This window comes from Lemur catta, chromosome 9 (assembly GCF_020740605.2).
Source record: "Lemur catta isolate mLemCat1 chromosome 9, mLemCat1.pri, whole genome shotgun sequence".
NCBI classification, from domain to species: Eukaryota; Metazoa; Chordata; class Mammalia; order Primates; family Lemuridae; genus Lemur; species Lemur catta.
In genome coordinates, this window is record NC_059136.1 from 61181265 (window position 1) to 61205601 (window position 24337).

General features: G+C 42.7%; 1 protein-coding gene across 1 annotated transcript in view; it reads right to left on the reverse strand.

Annotated features, from left to right (window-relative positions):
* The window catches only part of PTDSS1 (phosphatidylserine synthase 1), a 63268-nt gene that overhangs the window by 14813 nt on the left and 24118 nt on the right, over positions 1-24337 (reverse strand). Inside the window, exons 4-9 of the mRNA XM_045560381.1 lie at positions 23311-23435; positions 15754-15912; positions 12326-12477; positions 9163-9304; positions 6782-6894; positions 3862-3927 (exon numbers count right to left, since the gene is read on the reverse strand). Of these exons, the coding sequence (XP_045416337.1) occupies positions 3862-3927; positions 6782-6894; positions 9163-9304; positions 12326-12477; positions 15754-15912; positions 23311-23435 (757 nt within the window). The remainder of the gene's footprint in view (positions 1-3861; positions 3928-6781; positions 6895-9162; positions 9305-12325; positions 12478-15753; positions 15913-23310; positions 23436-24337) is intronic.

The window sequence follows — 24337 nt, forward strand, 5'->3', positions numbered from 1 at the left end:
TTGTTAGAGAAATCTGGGGCACAAAAGCTCTAGGTTCCTGTGTGTGTGCTGGGTGTACAGGCCAACCCTGAGAAGCAGGGGAAGAGTTTTCAGTCTGCCAGCAAGACTGCCCTTGGATTCTGAGGAGGCCACGGCCACGGAGGCCGGAGGGCTTGGCTGCCCGAATCCCACAAACAACTCCACAGGTGCACAAGCCGCACTCCTGGGGCAGCTAGCTGGTGTGTTTCGGGGGGTGTCTCCAGCCAGCCAGGAGCCAGCCCCCAGTAGCGGAAACAAGATGCACATTCATGTGACTCAACTGTCACACAATCACACAGGAGGCCAGGAAGGGCTCCCCTGGTTCGGGAGTGAGCTTCCAGTTCTGACTGGGGGAGCAAAGGCATCTACTGGGAGGTGAGAGCTGAGCGGGGCCTTAACAGGTGGATGAAGTTCCAGCTGTGCTCCTGGGTACTTTCTGACTTCCAAAGAGCCCTGGGTGCAGGGAGGGTTGGGTGAGAAGAGGGTACTGGGTGGCATCCCCAGAGCAGTTCTGCTCAAGGGTTTGGATAGCTAGTAGGGTTGGGGGCAAGATGCCATTTGAGGAATGGGAATCCGCTGCTAAAAAATCCTTGTAACTACTGCCAGAGATTCTGAGATGTCCGGGGTGCTCCCCCGCACAGGAGAGGGGAGCGGCAGGATAAAGGGCGGATGGGATGAACAGACGGTCTGGAGGAGGTCGGGTGAAGGGGAAATGGTTATAAAGCTTTGCCGGCAGGATGGCGGTGACCCGGTCGTGCTGGGAAGGGAACCCTCTGACGTCTGTTCCCCTCAGCCTGCTCCCTTCTCTTGGAAGGGTCCCCGTGCTTCACAGCTGTGTCTACACTTCAGACAGCCGGAGCTCTGTGCCTGGAAGAGCAGCCACAGTTGTGAGAGGTTGCAGTGGGAGGCGGGGGAGGAATGGGAAGGCAGCAAAGGGAACCCGGGACAGAGGTCACTGCAGGAAGAGGACCACTCGGGGAAGGCAGACACTGCAGAAGATGCAAAACAGGATGGAGAAGACTTGCACCGACCCTGGAGAGAACAGTTTAGCAGAGCAGCAGAGGTGGAAGCTACCGCAATGACGGCATCAGCAGGACGGGATGACGTGCAGGGAGGACGCTGGTGGGCGAGGGGCAGCTCTGACCCAAGCTGGACTCCGGTAGCGTGGACTCACCTACCCATCCCGAGGACTCTCAGGAAAAGGGACAGTGACTGTTCCAGCCAAAGCGTGGCTGCCTTCCTCCCAGGACCACGGGATGAAACATCTTTTCTTTTTAAACTAACACTCTCTCTCTGAGGCATAGAGACTCATTTATATGGAGTGGGGAAAAAGACAAAGATGATATAAACTGCACACCTGAGTAGTTTGTTCATATCAGTCTGGCCCTAAAACTCCTACAGGGCTGGAAGAACATAGTGTGACTTCTCAGCAGAGAAGGGGTCGACTTTTCCACACTGTAGCTTTCTCCCTGGCGGGGTTCCCATCCCCGAGCTGAATGGAGCCCTGTCTCTGCTGTGTGCAACACCTTTAATCAAAAGCTCAGCTCTATAGGACAACTGTCAAGGAAGGCATGGTAAGTTACTCAGTGAGTAATTCATACAAACGTCTTGGGCTATACTACGTACAGAAGAGAAAGAGCCCCGTCAGGAGAAAGAGATGTGGCATGGTGGGAAAGAAACCTCAGGAGGGTGGTCCTATTTGACCTTTGCCCTCTCCCTCCCCCAAGGCACGTTTGGGGATGTCACTATAAAGGGCACTGCTGCTCTGCTCCCTCTCACATCTCCACATCTTGCTAAAGCCTGAGATCATTCCAAAATTAGTGACAAGAAAGCTATTATTATAAAGCAGCTACTAGTTACCAAAGGAAACCAGACATTTAAGTGTTTTCTGTGTTGATAAGAGAGGGAATAAAGACCAAATGGGGGTGGGGAACTCCAGCAAACATTCAGAGGAGAGCTGGAGCCTGTGACTCCGTCCACCTCCACCTGCTGGCAGTGGGGACTTCGCAGGGGGCAGCTCTCGCTGGCGTTCACGCAGGCAGGCAGATCCGCTGTGTGTGATTTATGAAGAGGGATTTGTTACTTTCCAGCCTGGCTCACTGGTTCTCACAAGATTCATTAATCTTGATCTCACACTGTTCTGGGAGTTCTCAATTCTCAATACAGCATACAGAAATAAGCCAAATGATCTCTCCTTTCCATTTAGCTTTATTGTAATCACTTTCCAACAAGGCACAACATTCCGTCTACCTTTGCTGTTTCTCCCACCATGGGGACTGTACTTTTTGGCTGCAGAAAGAAATTTTGTCATAACAATACCTCTCTCTTTGATCCACTTCTCCTTTTCCTAGACAGGTACATCGATACAGTTCTGTGGAACACATCCGCTCCGCAGTAGAATGAGACCTTGCCAAGTACACTTAAACATGGAGGAAAACGCGCATGGACAGCATGCGGGTGGGGGAGAAGAGCCCAAATGCAGGAGCAGTACTTCCTCCTTGGACAAGACCATAAGAAGGAGCGGCCCACATCCTTCCCTCTACAGCGGGGTCCCCTGACTCTGTCTAATCAGAAGTCTGGGAGATGTCCGCACTCTGCCTCCTGCTATGTCACAAAACAGGAAACTAAATCCATCTTATCACCCTGTAAGCTGCAATCACTTTGGGTAGGAAAATCAGCTTATGCCGCAGAATTTATGAGAAACAAATGACAATGGCCCTCTGTCTTCTGGGGGTGGGGAGGAACTTGCCTAAATCTAACCTGAGTATTAACATTTATTTAAAACTACAGGTAACCCCTCAGAATCTGAAATGAGAACTGGGTTCGTGCACATACACACAGACACGCGCATGGAGAAAAATGTTTGAGAGGAATGGCATTGAAATATTAACAGCAATTATCTCTGAATGGTTGACTTCTCTGGCTGATCTTTAGTTTCTTCTCTATTGTACTTCTCTGAATTTTTATCAACGTGCACGTATTACTTTTCAATTGGAAAAATGTATTATTTAAAAATCTGTTGAAAGTGATTTCTTCTTTACCATATAGGTTTTCCTCAAATTTTCTTTATACTGACACACTCAATTTAGAACCTACATTAGGTCTTGAATCTATGCTATTTTGGGGACTGAACTTCATGTATAGATTTCCTGGATGTCTCTGGAACTTCCATTGCTAAACAGGATGGTAAATTGTCGCTGATATTTAAGCACAAGAATGATTTACCTGAGATCCTGAAGAGGGTCTCACATTTAACAGCAGGGTGTGAAACCAGATAAGCTAAGGACTTTTTCCAGTCAGTTAAATAATAGTAAATTAAGATATAGCATTTAAATCTGTAATAAGACAATAAATTATGACCATGCTGCTATGTGTCATTTCTCTTTGGAACAATAAAGTTTTACTTCAGTATAATGAAAGCAGCTGTTTCAAGAAGTCACTCTGACGTGAAGGTAACACAGGGTGGGGGTAAGCCCATGACAGGATAATGTCCCAAACTCAGGAGCAGTCAGAAAGCATTCAACCAACCCATTTTCTCTCTAATTTATTTCATAAAACAAGGTCTCTGAGTTGTATGTGGGAAATATCTTCTTATTTCCTAATACTTTTTAAAAAAAGAGAGCAGTTTCTATACTCTCTTTCTATAATTTGCCAAGTAACTATTCTTAACTTAAATCAGAAAAGGGAATATTAAAGATGAAAGATACATTAAAAAAAAAAAAAAAACAGCAGGAAACCTTGTTCACCTGCCTTCATAGGAAAATCACGCTGAAAGGCAAGAAATATCCAAAGAAATTGAGGGGCTCGAGGTGTTTCAAACCGCCACAATAATAGATTACTCACCCAAACACCCAGCACTGTGTTCCCACGCGTTTGCACTGCGTGTCGGTGAGGTAAGCATAGTACTGTCTGAAAGAACAAAGTTGGAATTCATTGAGAGCTTCTGGAAGACCAAAAAGTCAACACATAATTAAATCACTTTGATGGCCTGAATATAAAAAATGTCCCGCCTTGTTCCATTATTCAAGCTGCCTGGACTGGCTCTATTCAAGGGAATAGAAAGCTGGCCTGTGCCTGCTGGAACATTCCTGTTAGAGATTCAGAATTCGGGTTAGGTCAGAGGGCTGGGAGCTCAGCTTAAAGAGCCAGACGTTTGGCAAAGGCAGTCTTGATTCAGTGACAAGACTCTCATGGCCCTGTGCAGCCCTGCATAGGTGGTTCAGCCCCTGGTGCTTTGGAGGTGATTCTAAAGGGTCACCTGCACTGTTCCACTGATCGCCTCCTCTGGCTCTCTCCAGGGCAAAGATTGTTGACTGTGACCAGTCAAGAAACATACACATTTTTTGGCTCAGAAACTGGAATGGGATCCCAGGGTGCACTTCACTGTCACTGAATACCAGTGACTTTAAATATTACTGACAGGATGGGAGGAGGCAATGACATGGAGTCAAAAGGCTTGGAACAGCACCCTACAATAGAAATACAATACAAGCCATAAATGTAATTTTAAATTTTCTAGTGGCTGTGTTTAAAAAGTAAAAAGGAACAGAGAAAATTCATTTTAATAATATATGTTACTTAAACCAATATTTGAACCAATATATTAAAACGCTAAAATGAGGTATTTTATACTCTGTTCTGGCGCCAACTCTTCAAAATCCGGTGTGTAGTTGACACATGCAGCACATTTCAGCGTAGACTGGCCACATTTCTAGCGCTCGACAGCCACAAGTGGTGAGTGGTGGCCACATGGGACAGCGTAGCTTAGCATCTCGTAAGTACCCCCCAGACTCCATTCACCCCTTCAGAAGTAGCGTCTGAACCAGGAGCTCATCGTCTCTTTGGGGTCACAGACTTCTTTGAGGATTTGATGAAAGCTACCATAAAGGCACAAACTTTTGCATTAAACTTCAGAGGATTCACAGGTATCTAAAGCTCATCCATGAACTATCACCTCCTTACCCCAAAGACCAGAGTGAAGAATTCCAGTTATCAAGAATGTCGGTTTCCCCCTAACTTTACATAGTCATTATCTAATTTGCCTTTACCAGTTCAGCTACTTTACCCTCTAACTGCACCTATCTCCTTATATTGCACTTTATATTATCAGATTAAAAGAATGTTCACTCAAATATCTTCTCAAAGCAGATTCGTGTGAAAGTCTAAGGAAAAAGGAAGAAAATGGAGATGTGGTGTGTACCGACTGATCCTGAAGCCTGTAAGTGCTCTCTCCTTTTCGGGCCTGGCGTTTGCTACCTGGGATGGCTGGGTTAAAATCCATCACCACACTTCCATCTGCCCAGGCAACTTGTCAAAGCACCTCCTTACATGGGAAGCCTCAAGCAGTGTAAGAGCAGGGAAAGTGGCTGATGTTTTTTTAAAAAAAGGATTGTGTCAAAATCCATTAGGTTTGGTAAAATTTTGAGGAGTTCTCAAACGTTCCAAACATCGACTTTTAGTCTCTAGTTTTTGTTTTGGAATGTTTAACAATATAGAAACTTCATGATAAATCACATATGATTTGCTGTTTTGTTTTCTAAGAGGAGATCTCTTCCTGTTCTTGCTGACTTTGTTGATTGCTCTTAATTTCATTAAGGAGCTGCTGCTAATCTTTCCTGAAAATAAATGTAAAGTCTCAAATTAAATTATACTTTATGAGGACTCAAAACCATTAAGGGCAAACAGCATTTAAAAGATAATGACTGCAACAGACCATTGGTCTACAGAGTTTCAAAGGGCTGCTGGCTTACCAACTGTTCCTTTCCTTTTGGGATCACCAAAAAAAGTGGAGATGGAACTTTTGGCCTTCACTCCACAAGACTCAGACATGACTTCCTTGGTTTGTTCAATCCAGGATTTGGGGATTTTTTTTCTTTTTTTTTTTTTTTTGGTAATAATGAATGACAACAAGAGGTGCTGGCTAGGAGAGTAGGCTCTGTTGAATCAAGGTGAACATCTACTGTCTTTGGCAAGTGAGGCTCTCTACTTGTGTGGTTTGCAAGCACATTAAAAATGATGAACTAAGCAAGTCTATAGCTTCTGAAAAGCTAACTCTTTTAACTGCTTAGATTATATTTATAGCTTTGGCAGACTTTTGCTGTTGCTACTGATCAATGCCAGTATTATTTTATTACCTATAAAACCCAAATGTCATTTCTAAATGGAAAAAATGGAACAAATGAAAATGTTTGCTTTGAACCTCACTGGGTTTGATCTCCATAAGGGACAGTCTCTGAATAAGACTCACCGCAAGGGCCCTACGTGAATCCAGGTGAATGGCACGAACATCCAAGCTTACCTCAGTCATCCTGGATGACTACAGGAAGTATATTTTTAAAAGGAAATTAAATTTAATTGGGTCTAAAAAAACTAATAAAGTCTCATTCTAAAAATTTATGACTTTCGTTCTACCATAAAAACTCATTTTAAAAAAACTTGGCATCGCTGCTACTAATTTTTTCTAATATTAGTATTATGTTTAGGAGGAAAAAAAAAACAGAGCAGCAGTGAACAATTATAAAGGGATTGGAAAATAATGGACAATACTATTGGTATGGTGTTGATGATCTGCCTTCTTTTAAAGCCCTGGTAATGTTACTAAAGTCTGAAATCAAAACATTTTCTTCATATTCTGGATGTATAATTCTTTAGAATGGTATTTTCATAGAAAATCTCCTAGTTTATGTGACTTTCCTTCTGATAAACAGGACAATATAAAGCAGGTTAATGTCCTCAAATGGCAGTCAGGCTTGTACAGAATTACCTCACTGTGGGAGCTGTGATGATACCAATGAAGAGAATTCTACACCAACTTAACGGATGGCTGGCTTGGAACACAAAGATATGCTTCAAGAAGAAGGTATTCAACTCAGTCAGCTGAAAAAAGGAGAAATTAGTCAAGCTGGTACTTCATGCTAAGTCATAATCACATATTCCATACACAGGCATTCTACAATGAAAAATAAATGATATGTTCAAAGCATTTTCAGAAAATGGATGGGGTCTTCTAAGGGTTGCTGTTCAAACTCGCTAACAGCCAGCATCATGTGGGCTCAGACCAACGGGGGGCCTGGGGGGAGGTGCTGGGGTGGTGGGAGGGGCACATGGGGGCTCAGAGCAGCAGCTATTTGTCATGTTTCCTGGTTTGCATGATTGTCACTTGACTCATATGTGTGACCCTCTGGGATAATCAGGAGAGAAATGCTCAGAGCCTACAGAAATCGTGAAAACAAATGCGTGCCATGGAACACCTATGCAGCCTTACAGGAATCGGGCCAGCTCTAAAAGAAATTCAACTGTAGATAAGAAAGCTCTTTAACAACCAAAAGAAGCTTGAGATATACCCTGAAAGATGACTATGTACTGGCACAGCACATGCCTGGGACTGGGACGGAGCAGGTCCTCAACCAAAGGTAGCTCTTAAAAGGAGGTGTGAAGGGTTGGCCCAAGTGTCACCTAGGGGCAGTGGTCCTTCTCCCTTAGGTTAGCACCCTCCTGAAGTTCATCATGATCAGTCCCAGGCAGCACAAAAGACACTGTGGCTGGGACGTGGCTGCTCTCTGCCCAGAGCTGGCTCCAGATGCCAAACAGGGCAGAAACTACAGAAATGTCACTGTGCTTGAAGAACACACCACACAGACTAACAGGTTCACTTCAACTACATACAGCGTGTGTTGTTTTCCCATGGCGCTGACTTCAAGAATATAAAATAAAAAATAGGCCACTATTAACACCACGTATGGAGAACTGATCCCAGCACAATGCTCACACTCAGGGGAACAGTGGGTGCCATCAAATGCCTCCAAGTGGCTCCAGTCTAGGAGCACTATTCTATCTCTCCTTGAAAAATCCAATCATTCCTCCTTTTAAGAAAAACAAAACAAAACAAAAAAAAAAACTTAATGCTTTCTGTGACATTGGCTCTGATAACGCAAAGCTTAATCCTAATCCATTCACAGTTCCATTTTTATAAATACTGACTTCTCCAAACCAAGGTGATTATTTAGCTCTTAACATACATGTCTGTATACATAAACTCCTTTTATTTATTTATTTTTTTTGAGACAGAATCTCACTATGTTGCCCAGGCATCATTATAGCTCACTGAAACCTCAAGCTCCTGGGCTCAAGCGATCCTCCTGCCTCAGCCTCCTGAGTAGCTCGGACCACAGGAGCATGCCACCACGCCTAGCTAATTTTTCTATTTTTTAGAGAGAGAGGGTCTGGCTATGTTTCTCAGGCTGGTCTCAAACTCCTGGGCTTAAGCGATCCTCCCGCCTCAGCCTCCCAAAGTGCTAGGATTACAGGCGTGAGCCACTGAGCCTGGCCAAACTCCTATTATTGAGACAGGTATTATCCTCTATGTGTGGGCAAGGAAGATTGCCTGTCTTAAAAGTGACATCTGCTGATTTTTCTTCCTTATGTTGGGAGTATTTTCTGTTTATTGTCGAAAATATAATCTCTGATGATTCTGAAAGACCCTTCAGGCAAAAGCTGGTTTCCCTTGGCTAGTCTCCAAAAGTTGTGAAACAACCTAGGGAGGGGAGGATCAATAAAAAAGACTCTCTAGAAAACAAAGATGTTTGATAATCTTGGCCAAGACCCCTGGCAGTATGAATTACTTCCATCATGAAATGGCCCATTTGGACAACTCTCTGGAGGACTCACATCACCAAAAGTCTCTAATTCCCCACAGGCAGTAGAAAGTTTATTTACAGCTCTACAAACTTCCCAAAGCACTAATAGCTGAGGTACAATTTTAACCAATAAACACTGAATTAGGAATGTAAGAAAAGCCTTCTCATTTGTTCCTTTGGTCTTGAAAATGATCATTCTAAAATGCAATCCAAGGCTTAACTTACTGGGTGATGGATGACAAACATGACTTTTTTTTTTTAAAGAATCAAAGCTCTTTCTAGTTTGTAATTCCAAGATCCATATTTTAAAATGTCTTTACAATGAAGCAAGACCTTAGGCATAATAACATCATTTTGTTTAATTATTCTACATGTCAGCTGCATAATATTATATTTTCTAAAGCATCTAGCTGGGAAGCAATGTAAACTAACATTAACCCTAAATTCCTGAAAGGTTTTTACTTTGTTTTTTGTCTTGCCCCCTGCTTCTGGGCATCTAAAAAAATACCTGCCAGATGATCATGAAAAGGTATATTCCAGCCACTCTCTGAAAAGAAGATTTGGGGTCAAACCATCGAACGTAGGTCCAGCTAGCAGGAGTGAACTGCAGCACAGCTCTCTTGATCTTCCCAGTGGTTGTGTGAATGTCCCTGCAAGACGAGAACGGCTCCAGTGAAAACCCAAAGGGATAAGGGGGGAGGGGGGGGTAAACAAACAAAAAATAAGAAAAGCAACATGTGCATTGATGATTTTATGACGAATGTTCAGAGCAAATAGATTGCTTTTCATTTGAATGGTCTCTCAAAGCTCTCCCCATTCACAGGTGAAGTGGGTGGCAGAAGCACACTCGGTAAAAAATTTCATCGACAGGCACCTCACAGCACCGTCATTGCAGTCAGAGATCAGGGTGTAGCCGAGCCAGGAGAGGTCTTCATTTGTGAATTTGTGACAAAAGTGGTGAAGCATTAAAGGCAACCTGGAATGAGCCCAGGAAGGGAGCAGATGCCAGATGGGAGACCATGCCTCCCCACGGCTTGCCCCCCAAAACAGCACCTGCTCCATGCTCTTGAGATCACCTACATCATTTCTTTACCCAGTTTGTTTTCCAGAGAAGTGAACGGTTTGGGTTGATGAACAGTGACATTTAACCTTCCTTCATTTTAATCCTAGAAATCATTCAGTTAAAAGTTTCATACTCCCATGGTAGAAACACACAGTCCCACATTTTGCAAATGAGAACAGTTAAGCTCAGAGAGAGCAAGTGGCTGACGCAGACCGGCCTCGTCAGCATCAGAGCTGGGTACAGACTCAGCCCTCTCCCACTAGTCTAAGAAAGCCGAAACCCAGGGTAAATGCCACTTAATAACTGGTAAAGAGTCTTTAATTCAACAAATATTTATAGCATGGAACTTTATGTCTCTGACATTGAGCTAAATGCTAAAGGCATCAGGCTTTTTGTTTCAGTGGGTGGGAGCAGGGGGAGGGGTAGAAACCAGGGCTATTCCTTCGGCCACCCACCTATCCACCAAGTCTGCACTGAGAAAATATCACTGAAAGATCTGTGGCACAACAGCAGCAAAAAATAGGCATCATCTAAAAATAAACAAGAACTACAAAGTGCGTGCATTAAAAAAAAATGGCAAAAGTGCATGGAAAAACCTCGAAGAAAATGGGAACAAATAGAGATACAAGGTGATCAAGAATTAAAATATTTAATATAGTGAAGAGGCTAATTCAACTTAAGTTAATCTATATTTATTATACATTTAATATGGCTTAAACAAACCACCAATGGGATTTCTTGTTTATTAGTTGGGCTTATGTCTTGGTAACTTGACAAAATGATTCTGAGGTTGAATTTGAAGTAAAAATGTATGAAAACAAGGAAACATTGTGGCAGCATTTAAAGAATCAGACTTCCTGTGCAAATGCAGGCTCAGCTGCTTGCTAGCTGTGTGCCCTTAGGCAAACTACTAAACCTAACCTGTACTGTCATCCCTAAAAAGAAGGGAAAATAACAGTGTCTATTCCTAGGACCAAGGTAAGGCTCAAATGAGATATTGCTTATAAAGCTTGCATGGAGTAACACTGAGAGCACAACTGCTGTTTTTGTTACATTATATATTGCCTTAAATATATTTTAAAATGTCCTTTCAAGTCAGTGGCCAAAGACAGGATTATTAATAAAAGATATGAGGAATATTGGTCAATCAATGGCAAAAACACTGTGAAATCTCAAATTTCCCCCTCTTATCATATACCAAAATAGATCTGAGATAGGCTAAATAAGTTATCTTAAAAAAAGTAAAGCCATTAAAGAACTAGAAGAAAATACAGGTTAACATCTACCTGAACAAAAAGATTAAAAGTATTTTTGAAGTTTAAATGAAAAATCTACCACAAACTAAATTAAAAAGGGATGAAAAAATGGAAAATAAAATCACATTTATGACATGTTAATAACTTTTATCTACAGAAGGCACTAATAAAAGAGGAAAAATCCAACAGAAATAGCTAGAACCCCATTATCACACAATTTTATGTGTGATAAAATTGACAAAGGTTTAAAAATACAATTTAAGGAAACAGTAAAATGGATACACACATATATATATTATAGGTGAGATTATAAATTGGTATACTCTACTTCTAAGAATTTATTTACCAAAAAAAAAAAAAAAATCAGAGATGCACACAAAAATATATGTCCAAGAATGTTCACTCTAGCCTTCTTAATAAAAATGAAAAACTTTGAAACAACTAAAGGACCACAAAAGGGAACTGGTTAAATACTTTATGGTTTACCCATATGTTGGGATATGAAGAAGCTCTTTAAAATTTTAGAATAATATTTAATGATGTGAGAAAATACTCTTTTGTTATAAAAAATAAACTAAGTTTTTAACACAATCAAAGCAACTGTTAATACTACTTTCACTATCATGACCATTATGCTTTTCTTCCTTAGCAATGTCACGGTTCTGCCACAAATTGAAAAGCAAGTGTAACTAACCAGGATAAGGCAATGACAGCAGTGTGCGCTGTCCCCCATGGGAGCACAGAGGAGGGGCAAGCAATTAAACCAGAGAGTCAGAGACAGCGTCTTGGAGACGTGACAAGTAGCTGAATCAGCAGAGAAAAGGATGACCGGCCTGGCCGGTGAGTACACAGGTCAAATCCCAGGTAGAGAGGGGAGCATGTGCATGAACACAGAACTGCAGAGGCCCGGGAGGGTATGGAGACGGGCCCTCCCCTGCCGAGCTCATGGATGCACACTTCATCCTAAAGTCCATGAGACACTGTCACCAGGGAATGACACGATGAACCTAATGTTCTTACAATGATCACTCAAACCATGGTGGGGGACGGACTGGAGGAGTTAACCCAGTGACGGGAGTCTGAATCCAGGCTGAGGCCGTAGGGATAGAAAAATGGGAATGGATTTGAGAAACATTTTGAATAACAAGGGTGTCGGGACCCTCTGAATATATGGGGAGGGAAAGAGAAAATTATAAATGATTTAGCATTTTCTGGACAAATGCTTGAAATTAGGTTTATAATCATTTATAAGTTTCAATTATCAACATGGAATTTATAATTGACTCCTTCCAAAGCACTTAAATACACATTATGAAAAATTGTGGCTAATGTCCGAGAGGGTGGTGACTCACTTGAAGCTTGCCCAGTGGTAAGTTCTCATCTCTAAAAACCGGCAAACGACCATGCCCAGCCAAATGCCACCGCCGTTGCACAACAGGATGTCCAGAATGACTTGATCCCACCAGCACTCGGCAAAATTAGGCAGAAGATGCATGAAGAAAAGCTGAGAAACACAAGAGCCCATGGTTGGAAAAAATAAACAAAACTGGGTACCGTGAAGAAACATACATGTCCTTTTAATAATACACTGTTTCAGAAAACGGTTGTTGATATTTCATTATTTCCTAATATATATATATATTAAAAAAAAACCTCAACTATAACAGGGTCTGCAGTATGGTACTTATTTTTTATTTGGTGGATGGTTTGTAAACAACACTTATCCAAACAGCTCTTCTTTTTTTGACATAAGGCTTTAAAGAAATAAGGGTCTCTCTTGAAAAATACTACCAGTGAATTCCTTTGGCTAACAATAACATAACCAGGATCTGGGAGGGGAAAAGGAGAAAAATTTTCATGCCTGACAACAAGCACTAGAATAATCCTCAACATTAGCAGCTTGAGAATTCAAGTTGTACATTTCAGAAGTATCCCACAGATATTTAGGCAAAACAGTGAGTAAATCATAAAAGCAGAAAGGTGACCTCTCAATGACATGCTGCAAGAAACATGACAGCCTAATAGTAACTATCACACTAACCAATTCACAGTAATGACGATCTTTTATTAAGTGCCATGATGTGTAAGGTGGTGAGAGAAAAGGGAAGTCAAGGGTCTTGATCTCAAGGGGAGGGGCCAGGTGTTTATCCAAATAACCAGAACCCCAAAATGTGGCAGACTGAGGCAACAGTTACCATGGTGACATAAACGGAGTATGGGGGGGGACCAAACAGATTCATTCTGACTGGGGGCAAGTGGAGAAGGCTTCTGGAGGAAAGGTACGTTGGAGCAGGAACAGTAAGGACAAGAACGACCGACTTCAAAGAGACGAAGATGAAAACGAGGACGTTCCGGGAGGGAGGAACAGTGAAATCAAGGGTGGAACAGAAGACTCTTGGAAATTGATCTGCCCAAATCCAAGGGTGTATCAGCTGGGCCCAGGACAGCATGCCCTGCTGTGTGAGGCCCAGTTTAAGAAGGTGAAATTACAAAGACAATGCTGGGAGTTCTCTGGAAAGAGATTAGTCTGTAATTACAAACCTTTGAAGTAACATAATAAATACTACAAAGATAAAATGGTACTCATGAAAGCATTTTGTGAACTACAAATAATATATAAATATGAGGAATTTTTCTTCTTAATGTGCCTGCCGCTGAGAAGCTACAGAAGAGCTACTGCATGTGATGGCTTGTGGCTTCCTTCTCACTCCAGGTGGGCCGGGCACTACTCCTGAAGTGTATCCCAGGCTCCAAGCCACAAGACGGAGCCTGAACTCTTGCCCTTAGATGAGGAGCAAAGAAACTTTAATGATACATATTTGCTGAAACAAAACTATACAAGGGAGTGGGATGTGGAGGACATCCTTCAGTTCAGGAGCTTTCTTGGAAGGTACCAGATACTGGGGGTTAGATGGGCCCCAGGGAGACCTGAGTCCAAGGAGCTGGAGGGGGCCACGTTTCTTCATTCACAACGAATTTGTGGAGCATCTGCTATGTGTAAGGCAGAGCCCTTGGGGCTGGGAATACACAGACGTGGGCCCTGCCCTCTCGAGGCACAACGTTTAGCAGAAAAGAGACACTTATCAAGTACGTAACATGTGATGAGCATTTCAGAGGAGAAGGGGGAAGTGCTCTATTTCCAGGGGTATGAACATGGAGCCACCCCAGTGGAGAGGCTCCGTGGGGTGGTGCTGTAGGCAGAGGCCAGCTAACCTGGGCCTCGTAGGCAGGGTCAGAAGGTGGATTCTATTTTAAGCATAATAGACAAACACTAAAGAGCTCTGAGTAGGAGACAGACTTAATCTCGTGGAGGTGGAGAAGATGGCTTTGGTAATACCTAGCGTGAAGGGAAGGGATGAGCATTCAGAAGAAAGACAAGGGTAGGTTTGATACGAGTGGGGACACTGACGAGACTTCCATGGGCTGTGCAGGTATTAAGAGTCTATAGGACGTGGAGACCAAGGGACGCAGGGGAGCAGGGAACGAAGGTACAGAATGCCCAGTCTGCAGTGAGTGAGGCGGAAGCAAGCAAGGGAGGCTGAGAAAGGCCAGCCGCCTCGCCCAAGGTCATGCAGCAGCCAGGTTATGACGACGCGTGGAATTCAGAGCTGGAATGTGGTACGAGGGTAGGGATGTGGGCGTCACGTCTGGATAAGGAAGCAGGTCTCTGGGTTCCCTCATCTGTACAACCGGAACATACATACACCACCTCTCCTGGTTATCGTGAGAATTTATGACGACATATGTAGTGTCAGGCGCTATTATGGATGGGTTGAGCTGTGTCCTCTCTCAATCCCGCAGAATGTGAACTTATTTAGAAACAGTCACTGCAGAGGTAATTAATTAAGATGAGGTCACACTGGAGCAGAGTGAGCCCCTAATCCAGCATGAATGGTGTCCTTACAAAAAGAACACCATGAAGACTCAGCACGCACAGGGAGAACGCGACGTGAACGTGACGGCAGAAGGAACAAAGCCCAGAACAACAGAGCCTGCCAGCAAACCACGAGAAGCTAGGACAGAGGCCTGAACAGGTTCTCCAGAACAGTCCTCAGAAGGAACCCTGCCAACTCCTTGATGTCAGACCTCCAGCCTCCAGAACTGTGAGAGGCACGTTAACGGCAGCGACAGCTGACTGGCACACTTCTCTAAGTCAGGGTCAGGAGAGTGACTGGCGTCAAGAAACATACTGTGCTTATGGCCAAATTTTGTTCTCTGGGAATAATTAACTAAGAATAATACAAAAACTGAACAACCAAGAATTAGCTCCCCAAATTTCACTTTGCTAAGAGTTTTTCAAGACCACATCTCTTCCATTAATTAAATGAGATAAACTTCTGATTACGGACACAGTGGATCTTTACTGGGAATCTATTTCTCAGCTAGAAAATATCCTGGATGCTCTTACAATTCTGGAATACCACGATTCTATTCATCTCAGACTGGAATCCAGCTAGTGGGTAAATCCATGTATTGAACTCTAAGCAGATCTCCTCATTCCCATTGCTTGTCTTGGGATTTTAACTTCATTCTTTAGCTTTATTTCATTTGTTTTTCTTTAAATCCTCGGGGATAGAGGCACACTTTATCAAATTAACAAGGAGGTTCTTCTGTTTGTTTTGTTTTGAAACAAAGGTATAATATATTCTTATGGGATGGCTAAAATACAGTTTTGTACCACAGGGGCTGGAAATTGGAGGAACTGTTAACAGACTACCTCCGTCCTATGTACAAATTGTGTGTACTGGCCAGTCTGGGCAAGCCCACAGCCCCTCCTTACCTCGGTTAGCTCCCAGGTGATACTGATTGTCCAGCAGAGACCGTAACTACGGATTAGCAAGGCCTTCATGGCCCAGCCCCAGAAATGTCCAAATGCAAATATATCAAAGTGGCTGATAATCCTCTCCCAGGTGATAACATGGCAGTTCACAGCATACTCCTATTTAAAATAAAAAAGGGAGTAATTAATGAAACTCTAGAAGTCAACTTGCTTCCAGGATTCTGACAGTAAATGAAAAGAACAGATATGACCTTGACAACTAATCCATGTCCTGCTCAGTTAAAAAAAAAAAAAGAATAACTTAACGGTCTTGAGGAAAAATGGATAAGTATTAGAGTTTATAAATAAGAATTGCTTTGCTCTCAATTACAAAGGTTGGGTTAAAATGGGAAGCAAAATAATTTTACAACACATCCTAAAGAGGTGGTATCACACAGACCAAGCCATCTGACCACAGGGTAACTGAGTTAAAGCCAGTAACAAAAATATAAATAAATGAAACTCAATAGATTTGGAGATTTAAAAACATATTTCTAGATATCAGGGATGAAGGAAGAATTTGTAATAGAAATTTTAAAAATATTCAGTACTAATGGTAATGAAAATACTCTATATCAAAATTGATGGGATATAGTTAAGCAGAACTTAGAGGAAAATGTACAGCTTTAAGTAGTTATATTAGAAAAGGAACAAAGCTGAAGCACCCAACTTCAAAAGTTAGGAGAAAACAACAGAACCCTCCACCTGAAAATATAGCAGAATACATAATTTAAATATTACAAAAATTGTGTAACAATCTGGATGGAACTAGAGACCATTCTCCTAAGTGAAATATCTCAAGAATGGAAAAATAAACACCACATGTACACACTATTAAATTGGAACTAACCGATGAGCACACATGTGCACAGAGGGAAGTAAAACTCAGTGGAAAGTAACTGCGGGGGGCAGAGGGGCACAAACCAACCTAATGGGTGCTCTGAACACTATTTGGGTGACAGGCACACCTATAAACAGGACTCAAGCATTACAAAAACGATTCATGTAACCTAAAACATTTATATCCCCTTAATATTCTGAAATTTTAAAAAATAGAAAAAAAAATTTAGTAAATGGAAAAAGGCAAGAACAAAAGTGGTCAAGCTTTTGAGGTCTTTCTTAAGGAAAAAAGAAGGCAGATGAAAGAACATAAAACTGATTAAAAACAGGCCTGCACACCTCAGCCAATCTATATGAACATATGATTAAGCACAATAAAATTAACTTCTATTAAAAAATAAATATTTTAAAAATTACAAATCTTTTGAGAGTTTTGATTCCATTTCTAATGTTAATATGATATATATTTCTAAATAACTTAAAATCTTGTATTTCAGTAGTTACTATGAAAGTAGTCATATGACTATGTAACACTATGATAATATATAACATTTATCAGGAATCTCTGCGTTTTGCATCCTTTCTTCCCAAAATTAATCTGATAAGAAGTAGTAAGAGTTGGAAAAGATCCGATTATCAGCCAGCTAGAAGAATTCCTATAAACTACACTAATTTTAAAGTCCAGAAATGACACTTTCTAAGAGAGCAAAACAGCTTCTCTGTCTCTTCTGAAACCCACCACACCAGATTTCCTTCTCAGATAAAATACATTTCAATTTGCAAAGCTCAGGAGACTTTTTTTTCAAATTCTATTTTTTGAGAAGCAATGTGTTGTGATATTATGCCATGTAAGTGGGAAATCTGGAGAAAAGAGAACAAAATTCAATAAGAATAAGTCAAGATAAGGCTTTAAAAAAACCAAAGTGCCCTGCAGTAAGACGAGAATTCTCTTCCCAGACTCTGGAACAGCATATTCTTGTCCCAGGGAATCTCAGGCCAAGGGAGAGAAATGCCCTTGGGCTAAAGCAGATTATGTTAAGAAGAAAGGCAAGGTCCCATCAACTTCAAAGTCCTCCACCACCCTGCTCTCTCCTCACTGTGGACCACACTGCACATTGTAGGGTTAGATCGGGAAGGGCTGAGATTAGTTTTCAGAAAGCTACTCTTAAAGTAATCACAGCTTGAACACAACTTTGGAGGCTTTTACACTTCACTAGAATATATCTATGCTATGATATATGGGAAGGCACTTTAAAAATCATAAAGAGCCAAATACATCTATTAGTAGTAGTTATTAATGAAGAGATTTGCCAATTATCCCCTTTGCAGGACCCTGAGGCCCTGGTGCGGGGAGGGCCGTGGGGCACTTAATGGAGCTAGGGAGCTACATGCAGGCACGACCCTGGGAACCAGGACAGCTCAGGGCCGGGGCCTGGAAAGGGGGCCGAGCAGGCAGGGGTGTGCCCGAGAGTGAACAGTAAGCAAAGACAAACTGCCAGCTGGCCCTCGGCCTATCATGATGGCTCCACCCTCTTCCTCCTAGCTCACCACCTAACCAAATACCAAGTCCTGTTCATTTTACCTCGCCAAGTTTTTCTTTCATCCGTCTCGCTGACGCTAGTATTTCTTGCTTTGACTACTGCAATAGCTTTCTAAAATTGTGAAATGAATGTGTCAGGCATACCGAGAAGTATAGATGACGCTATAATAAGCACCTGGCTACTCGCCTCCAGCTTAAGCCTACAAAAAGACCCTGGAGATCATAATCAGATCGTGTGTGTGCACACGTGTGCATCTGTCTGTGTACGTGTATGTCTGGTGGCGATGGCGGCTGGGTAACACGCCTTCCCAGTGTAGAAGGATCTGCACTGCTGCACGCTCCCGGCCCCCAGCCCCTCTCTCGCTCATTCTTCTCTGGGGGAGTTGCTGACTTTAGAAGAAGACAGAGCTCCAACCTCTTTTGGTCCCTTTAGAAATCATTTGCCTCAGACAGCACAGGATCCCGTCTGCTCCTTCACCCACATGGAAATTTTTGTGGGTCAGGCCCTGCCTTGTGGAAGAAAACTGTGGTTGCCCAATGGGCCAGGAGAGGCCAGGCCTGTCCAATGGAGCCCTGGGCTGAAACTAGCTGCTCCACTGTGCTTTTATAGCAAGATATTCTGAACTCTTTTTGTTTGTTTCCAAACTCAACTAGAAATCAGAATATTGTTGATTGACTCTTAGAACATCAACACAGATCGTGTAGCTCCTCTGCTCGTAAACCTTCCATGGCCTTTTACTCCATTTAGAGTAACACTGAAACTCTCATCCCACTGGCCCAGCCTTTGCAGCCCCCACCTCAGCATGGCCCTCGGCCTCACAATTCCTACACCCCTTCAGCTACAGTCCCAGCTCCACCAGGGCTGCCAGCCAGGCTGTCCCCTCCACCGGAATAATGGCCTCAGCCCCTCCCGCACTTTGCCTGGCCAACTCCCCCTCACCTTTGAGTTGTCACCTTAAACATCAGCTCTTCTTGGAGGCCGCCCCTCATCTCCCAGATTAGATCAGGTCCCTTTTATAAGTTCTAATAGCACCCACTCCCTTACATACACTGCAACCACAGGTAATGATCATGCTTTCTCAGTTCTGACATGCCTTTTTCACACTGCATTATTTTGAGAATTAGGATGAATATTTCAATATACTACAATGTACGGTACATTATAAGGTTTCCTTTTTTCCCCTTCCAAGTCATACCTGTAATTAATGGTGCATCTTAAAATGGATATTGACCTCCTGAACCCACAATCAATTTTGATATTATAAAAAGAGAGATCACCAGACATCACATGCCTCCTAATTGGGATACACGGCACCAGCTATGAAGCAGTCCCACCACAAAAACTGATCTGGAATCTGGAATCCCATCTAGTTTCTACATGTAAGTTCAAGTTTATAGGAAATATAGGCGGACAAAGAGACACACTAAGTGATGACACTGCAAAATGTAAGCTGCAAAATCCAGGCGTGAAAAGCCCTATAGAATAACCAATATGGCTTCTTTGACAAATAAACTTTCAGGAAAGGGTTCGTGGAACTACAGATTAAAAGAGATTTAAGAGATGCATCGGATGCAACGTGTGAACCTTGTCTGGATCCTATTTTGAACAAATCAACTGTACAAAACATTTATGAGGCAAGTCGAGAAATGTGAACATTCACTGCATACTGTTCACTGTTAAGTGGTTATGTTAAAAAAAAAAAAGTCCATATTTTTAGATTTAGTGTCTGAGAACTGTTTCAAATTGATCCAGGATGTCCGGTGACAGGTGAAACAAGATTGGGCATGTATCGATTATGCTGAAACTGGGTGATAGGCACGTGGGGTTATAGATTCTCTATCTTGCATATGTTTAAAATTTTCCAAATACAATTGTAAGAAATCATTAAAGTTATCTTATGGTTCAATAGCCAATAATTATTTGTTTAATTTGTCTTCTTGCAGACTCTGAGCTCCAAGAGGACAGGGAGTGTGCCTACCTGTCCCACTCCCACCAGCATGGTGTCTGGCATTCGCTGCACAAAAGACTGCTCTTCAGACCACACAATTTACATACGAGTTGCACTCTCAAAGCTTGTCTGAAGCTTAGAACACATATTTCCTAATACAATCAATACTTTAAAAAGCAGCAAACTTTCCAGACAATTACACAAAAAATTGCCTCTAATAGGAGTTCAATGATCCCCAGATTAAATTTATAATATTAATTCCAAGGAAAAATTGGGTTTGAGTTTCAATGTACATTACCAGGCATGGAGCACGGTCTGTCAGTATTAGGAAAGGGTGGCCGTGTGAAGGAATGGGGACAGTAGGGACTCTGGGAACGAGGGAATTACAGATCTTCTGTCCTGCATTAAGAAACCACCAATGAACAGGCCCTTAGACTGGTGAAACACTACTTTCAGGAAGTAAAAAGTGACGGGATGAGGGATGGAGAAGACGAGACCATCCTAGCACCAGTTAGAAATCCAGAAGCTGAACATAGCCTCGCTCTTTGCTTGGCTTGGCAAGAAAGAACTAATCAATACTTGAAAACCAGATTTTAAAAGCCAGTTTCAGCAATTTTGGGGCTATAAGCGTGACATTCAGATGTCCCTGTGAGGTCACATTCCTAAGGAAGCTAGATGTCAAGACCAGTAGTTGATCAGACCTCCTCCCACAGGCTGTGAGAACCGGATGGACAGAGATGCCCCAGCACAGCCACCCGTAAGTCAATTTACTTTGCTATGTGAGAGCAGGGCTTCTGTCCCCCTAGAGCTGGGGTGCTCAAAAACCCAAGAAAGATATTCAGGAAAATATCATATCTGGGGTATCTTTCCCCTGATTTCATAAGGCTCCTGTGTGCATCAAAGCACTTACTATTATAACCATATCCTTGAAGCACAGTCCAAAGGGAAAGTATAGGTTTGAAGCCAGAGAGATCTATCAACTTGTACTTTCAGTGACACATTGGCATTTTAAGCTTCTATCTCCTCCTCTGTAAAATGGTGATATTTTGCATGAGGCTTATATAAAGTGCCCAGCAGAATGCTTGGCAAAGTAGACAACCTAGAATCAGTAACTGCTATCATCCTCACTATAACCACTATCCTTCACTATCATCATCACTATAAGCTAGTAAGTCATGCTTTGCCATTCTCTTCCTTGTAAGAAATCCCAAGACTTTTCCTCCTGAGACCTATAAATAGTTTTTGGCATTCTTATTTTGCTTTAGGTATGGCCCTTAAAAAATTTAAAGATAAAAATCTAGGCCAGGGGCAAGGGCTCACGCCTGTAATCCCAGCACTTTTGGAGGCCGAGGCAGGAGGACTCCAAGAGTTTAAGACAAGCCTGCGGAACACAACGAGACCCCATCTCTAAAAAAAATAAACAAATGAATAAAACAAATAAATCTAGAAACACCATTTCAAGAAGGGTCTGACCAATGTCAACCATAGTGGAATAATTGGACCTTTTATTAAGTCCTTTTGTTTTATTTCTTGTTTGTCAGAGCAAACCCACCTATGGCCCAAATGCCTATTCTCCTTTTCTTGAGCATCACCAGGTTTTTCTTCAACCTATACCAAATGTTAGGCATAAAAAAAAAAAATTAGGAAGGAACACACTATAGTATAAAACACTGTGATATTGTGATTCATAATAAATACGTATTTTGGTCTTTGTCCCAATTCCTGGTACAGAGCTCCTAAAACCCTTGTAATTTCCTGAGCGACAGGGGTGACTGGTGTATCTTTTGTTCTAATATTTGGTCTTTGGCCCCAGTTCCTGACCCAGAGGTCTTAATCCCTTTGGATTTTCTGGGTGATAGGAATGTCTTTTGTTCTGATGAAGCGACTCTTGATAAGTTCCTGAGTAGGGCTGGTCACCAGAAAGACCAAGCCATGATTAAAATCTTGGAACTTTCAGTCCCACCCCACATCCCCTGGGAAGGGGATGGGGCTGGAGATTGAGTTAACAATTGATCATGCCTATGTGATGAAGCCTCCATAAGAACACCAGAACTATGGGGTTTGGGGAGCTTCTAAGCTGGTGAACACATCCACTGTGACAGGAGGGTGGCTCGCCCCAACTCCACAGGGACAGAAGCTCCTGCCCGCAGGACCCTTGTGGACCTCACCCTATTACCTCTTTATCTGGCTGTCCACCTGGATTCTTTCACCATATCATTTATAATAAGCTGGTAAATATGTCTCCCTGAGTTCTGTGAACCATCACAGCAAATGGTCGGGTACAAGGAGGGTGCTTTGGGATCCCCCGACTTGAGGTCAGTCAGTCAGAAGCTCAGGCGACAACGTGGACTTGTGATTGGCATCTGAAATGCGGGCAGTCATGTGGGTCAGAGCCCTTAACTTGTGGGATCTGATGCTAACGCCAAGTAAACAGTGTTGGACTTGAATTAAACTGGAGGATGCCCAGCTGGTGTCCGGAGAGTTGGAGAACTGGCTGCTGTAGGGAAAATCCACACATCTGGTCACAGAAGTGTTCACTGTGAGTGTAGAGAAAGACAGGTGGTTTTTCCCATACAAGTAGTCTTTTCAGTGAAACCAAAATACAGAGTAGTTTTAACCAAGAATAAAATTCTTTAAATGTAGTTTAATAAAAATACTAAATGAAATGGCCTAAATCCTTACAATTGGCCTCTTCCTGGCACATGATCATGGCCTCAGGGACAGATGGGGCAGGGCACAGGTGCTGAGCGTAGGCCCACAGGATGGGACTGAAGCCCAGTGTGTTCAGGGCACCGTGGCAGAGGTCACAGCAGGCCTCCGTAGATAACGTTACTTCGTTTATTTCACAATACCCGCTGAAATACGTATTATAATAATATTTCCACCTTACGAAAAAGAGAACAGGCTAACAAGTACTTTGCACACAGTCTGATGGAGGCAGAATTCACACCCGAGGCTGTCTGGCAATAACATGTGTACTCTTCCTAGTGTAGCTCTTTGCTTCAAGAGAGGATTTCATTTTCCTAGATTGTGTTATTTGCAGAAAACTGTGCAACTAAGCAACCTGCCCAGAGACCTGGTTTTTAGATATCTATGCAGGAAATACAGAGAAGGAACAATTTAAAATGTTAAGTCTTCTACCTCCTACACCCAGGCGATTTTGCAAAGAGTCCACTGACAAGTACGTACCATGATATCTGCTTCCCTTGTGGCGTATCGAAGATTTGGATCTAGCCAGTACATCAGGGATTTAACCTGCTCAAAATTCAGGAAGAGCAGGAATACCAGGAACAGGAAGTAGAGCACACTGAGTCCTGAGAGAGACAAAAACACGTTCAAGTTTAGGAGAGACACAACTGCCAGACACACGACACAAATTAGCCTCGAACGACACTGCTCAAACCAGACACTAATGTTATAACACAGCCTGCCGAGACCCCTGTTACAATCTGGTATTCCCTTTGAGGAGGGAATGTAGTACACAGTCCTAATTTAGATTGAGCGAGGTCAGTGAAACTGTCTCAGAGAAAACAATGCTCGGGCTGAGACCTGGAAGACCAGCAGCCAAAGGGGGTGTGGGGCGGTGTGAGGAGTGTGAGCAACATTCAGTAGAGAGAAGGGGTGCAGGTCGGTCCCTGAATAGAGATGTCCAGGATCCGACTATGGCCGGGGCACTGGCAGAGAGGGGAGCAGAGTGAGGTGGCCCTGAAATGACAGTCAGGGCTTGGAGGCCATGGCCAAGTTTCAGATTTGATCTTACATTAAATGGGGAAATAAGATGACTGAGGTAATATTTCATGAAGCCGTCTGAGTAGCCCAGAGGAGGCAAGGCTGGGTGGGGACAGCCCAGTCTGGGGCCACCTTAGAACTCCAGGTGTGAGGTTCGACAGGTGGCCCAGGGACACTTATCCGAGACTCACACTCCAGATTAGTCCTTGTAGGCATTATTTTATTGTCATATCATATCATAATTGCTACCCTAAGAATCACCCCATGTTATTAATATTTTAAAAAGAAAAGTTAATACACTTTAAGAAGGCAAAAGCCTGTGCAATATATTTTAGAAAGATTCGAAAACCAATCACTAGAGGCTTTGCCGTTTCTCTCTCTGCTGAAGCCATTAGAGGTAAAACATTTATGGAGGACATTTAGACACTGTGATACAAATGACCTTGGCTCACAGGGCCCATCCAAGCTTGGCTCAGCACTAATCTCC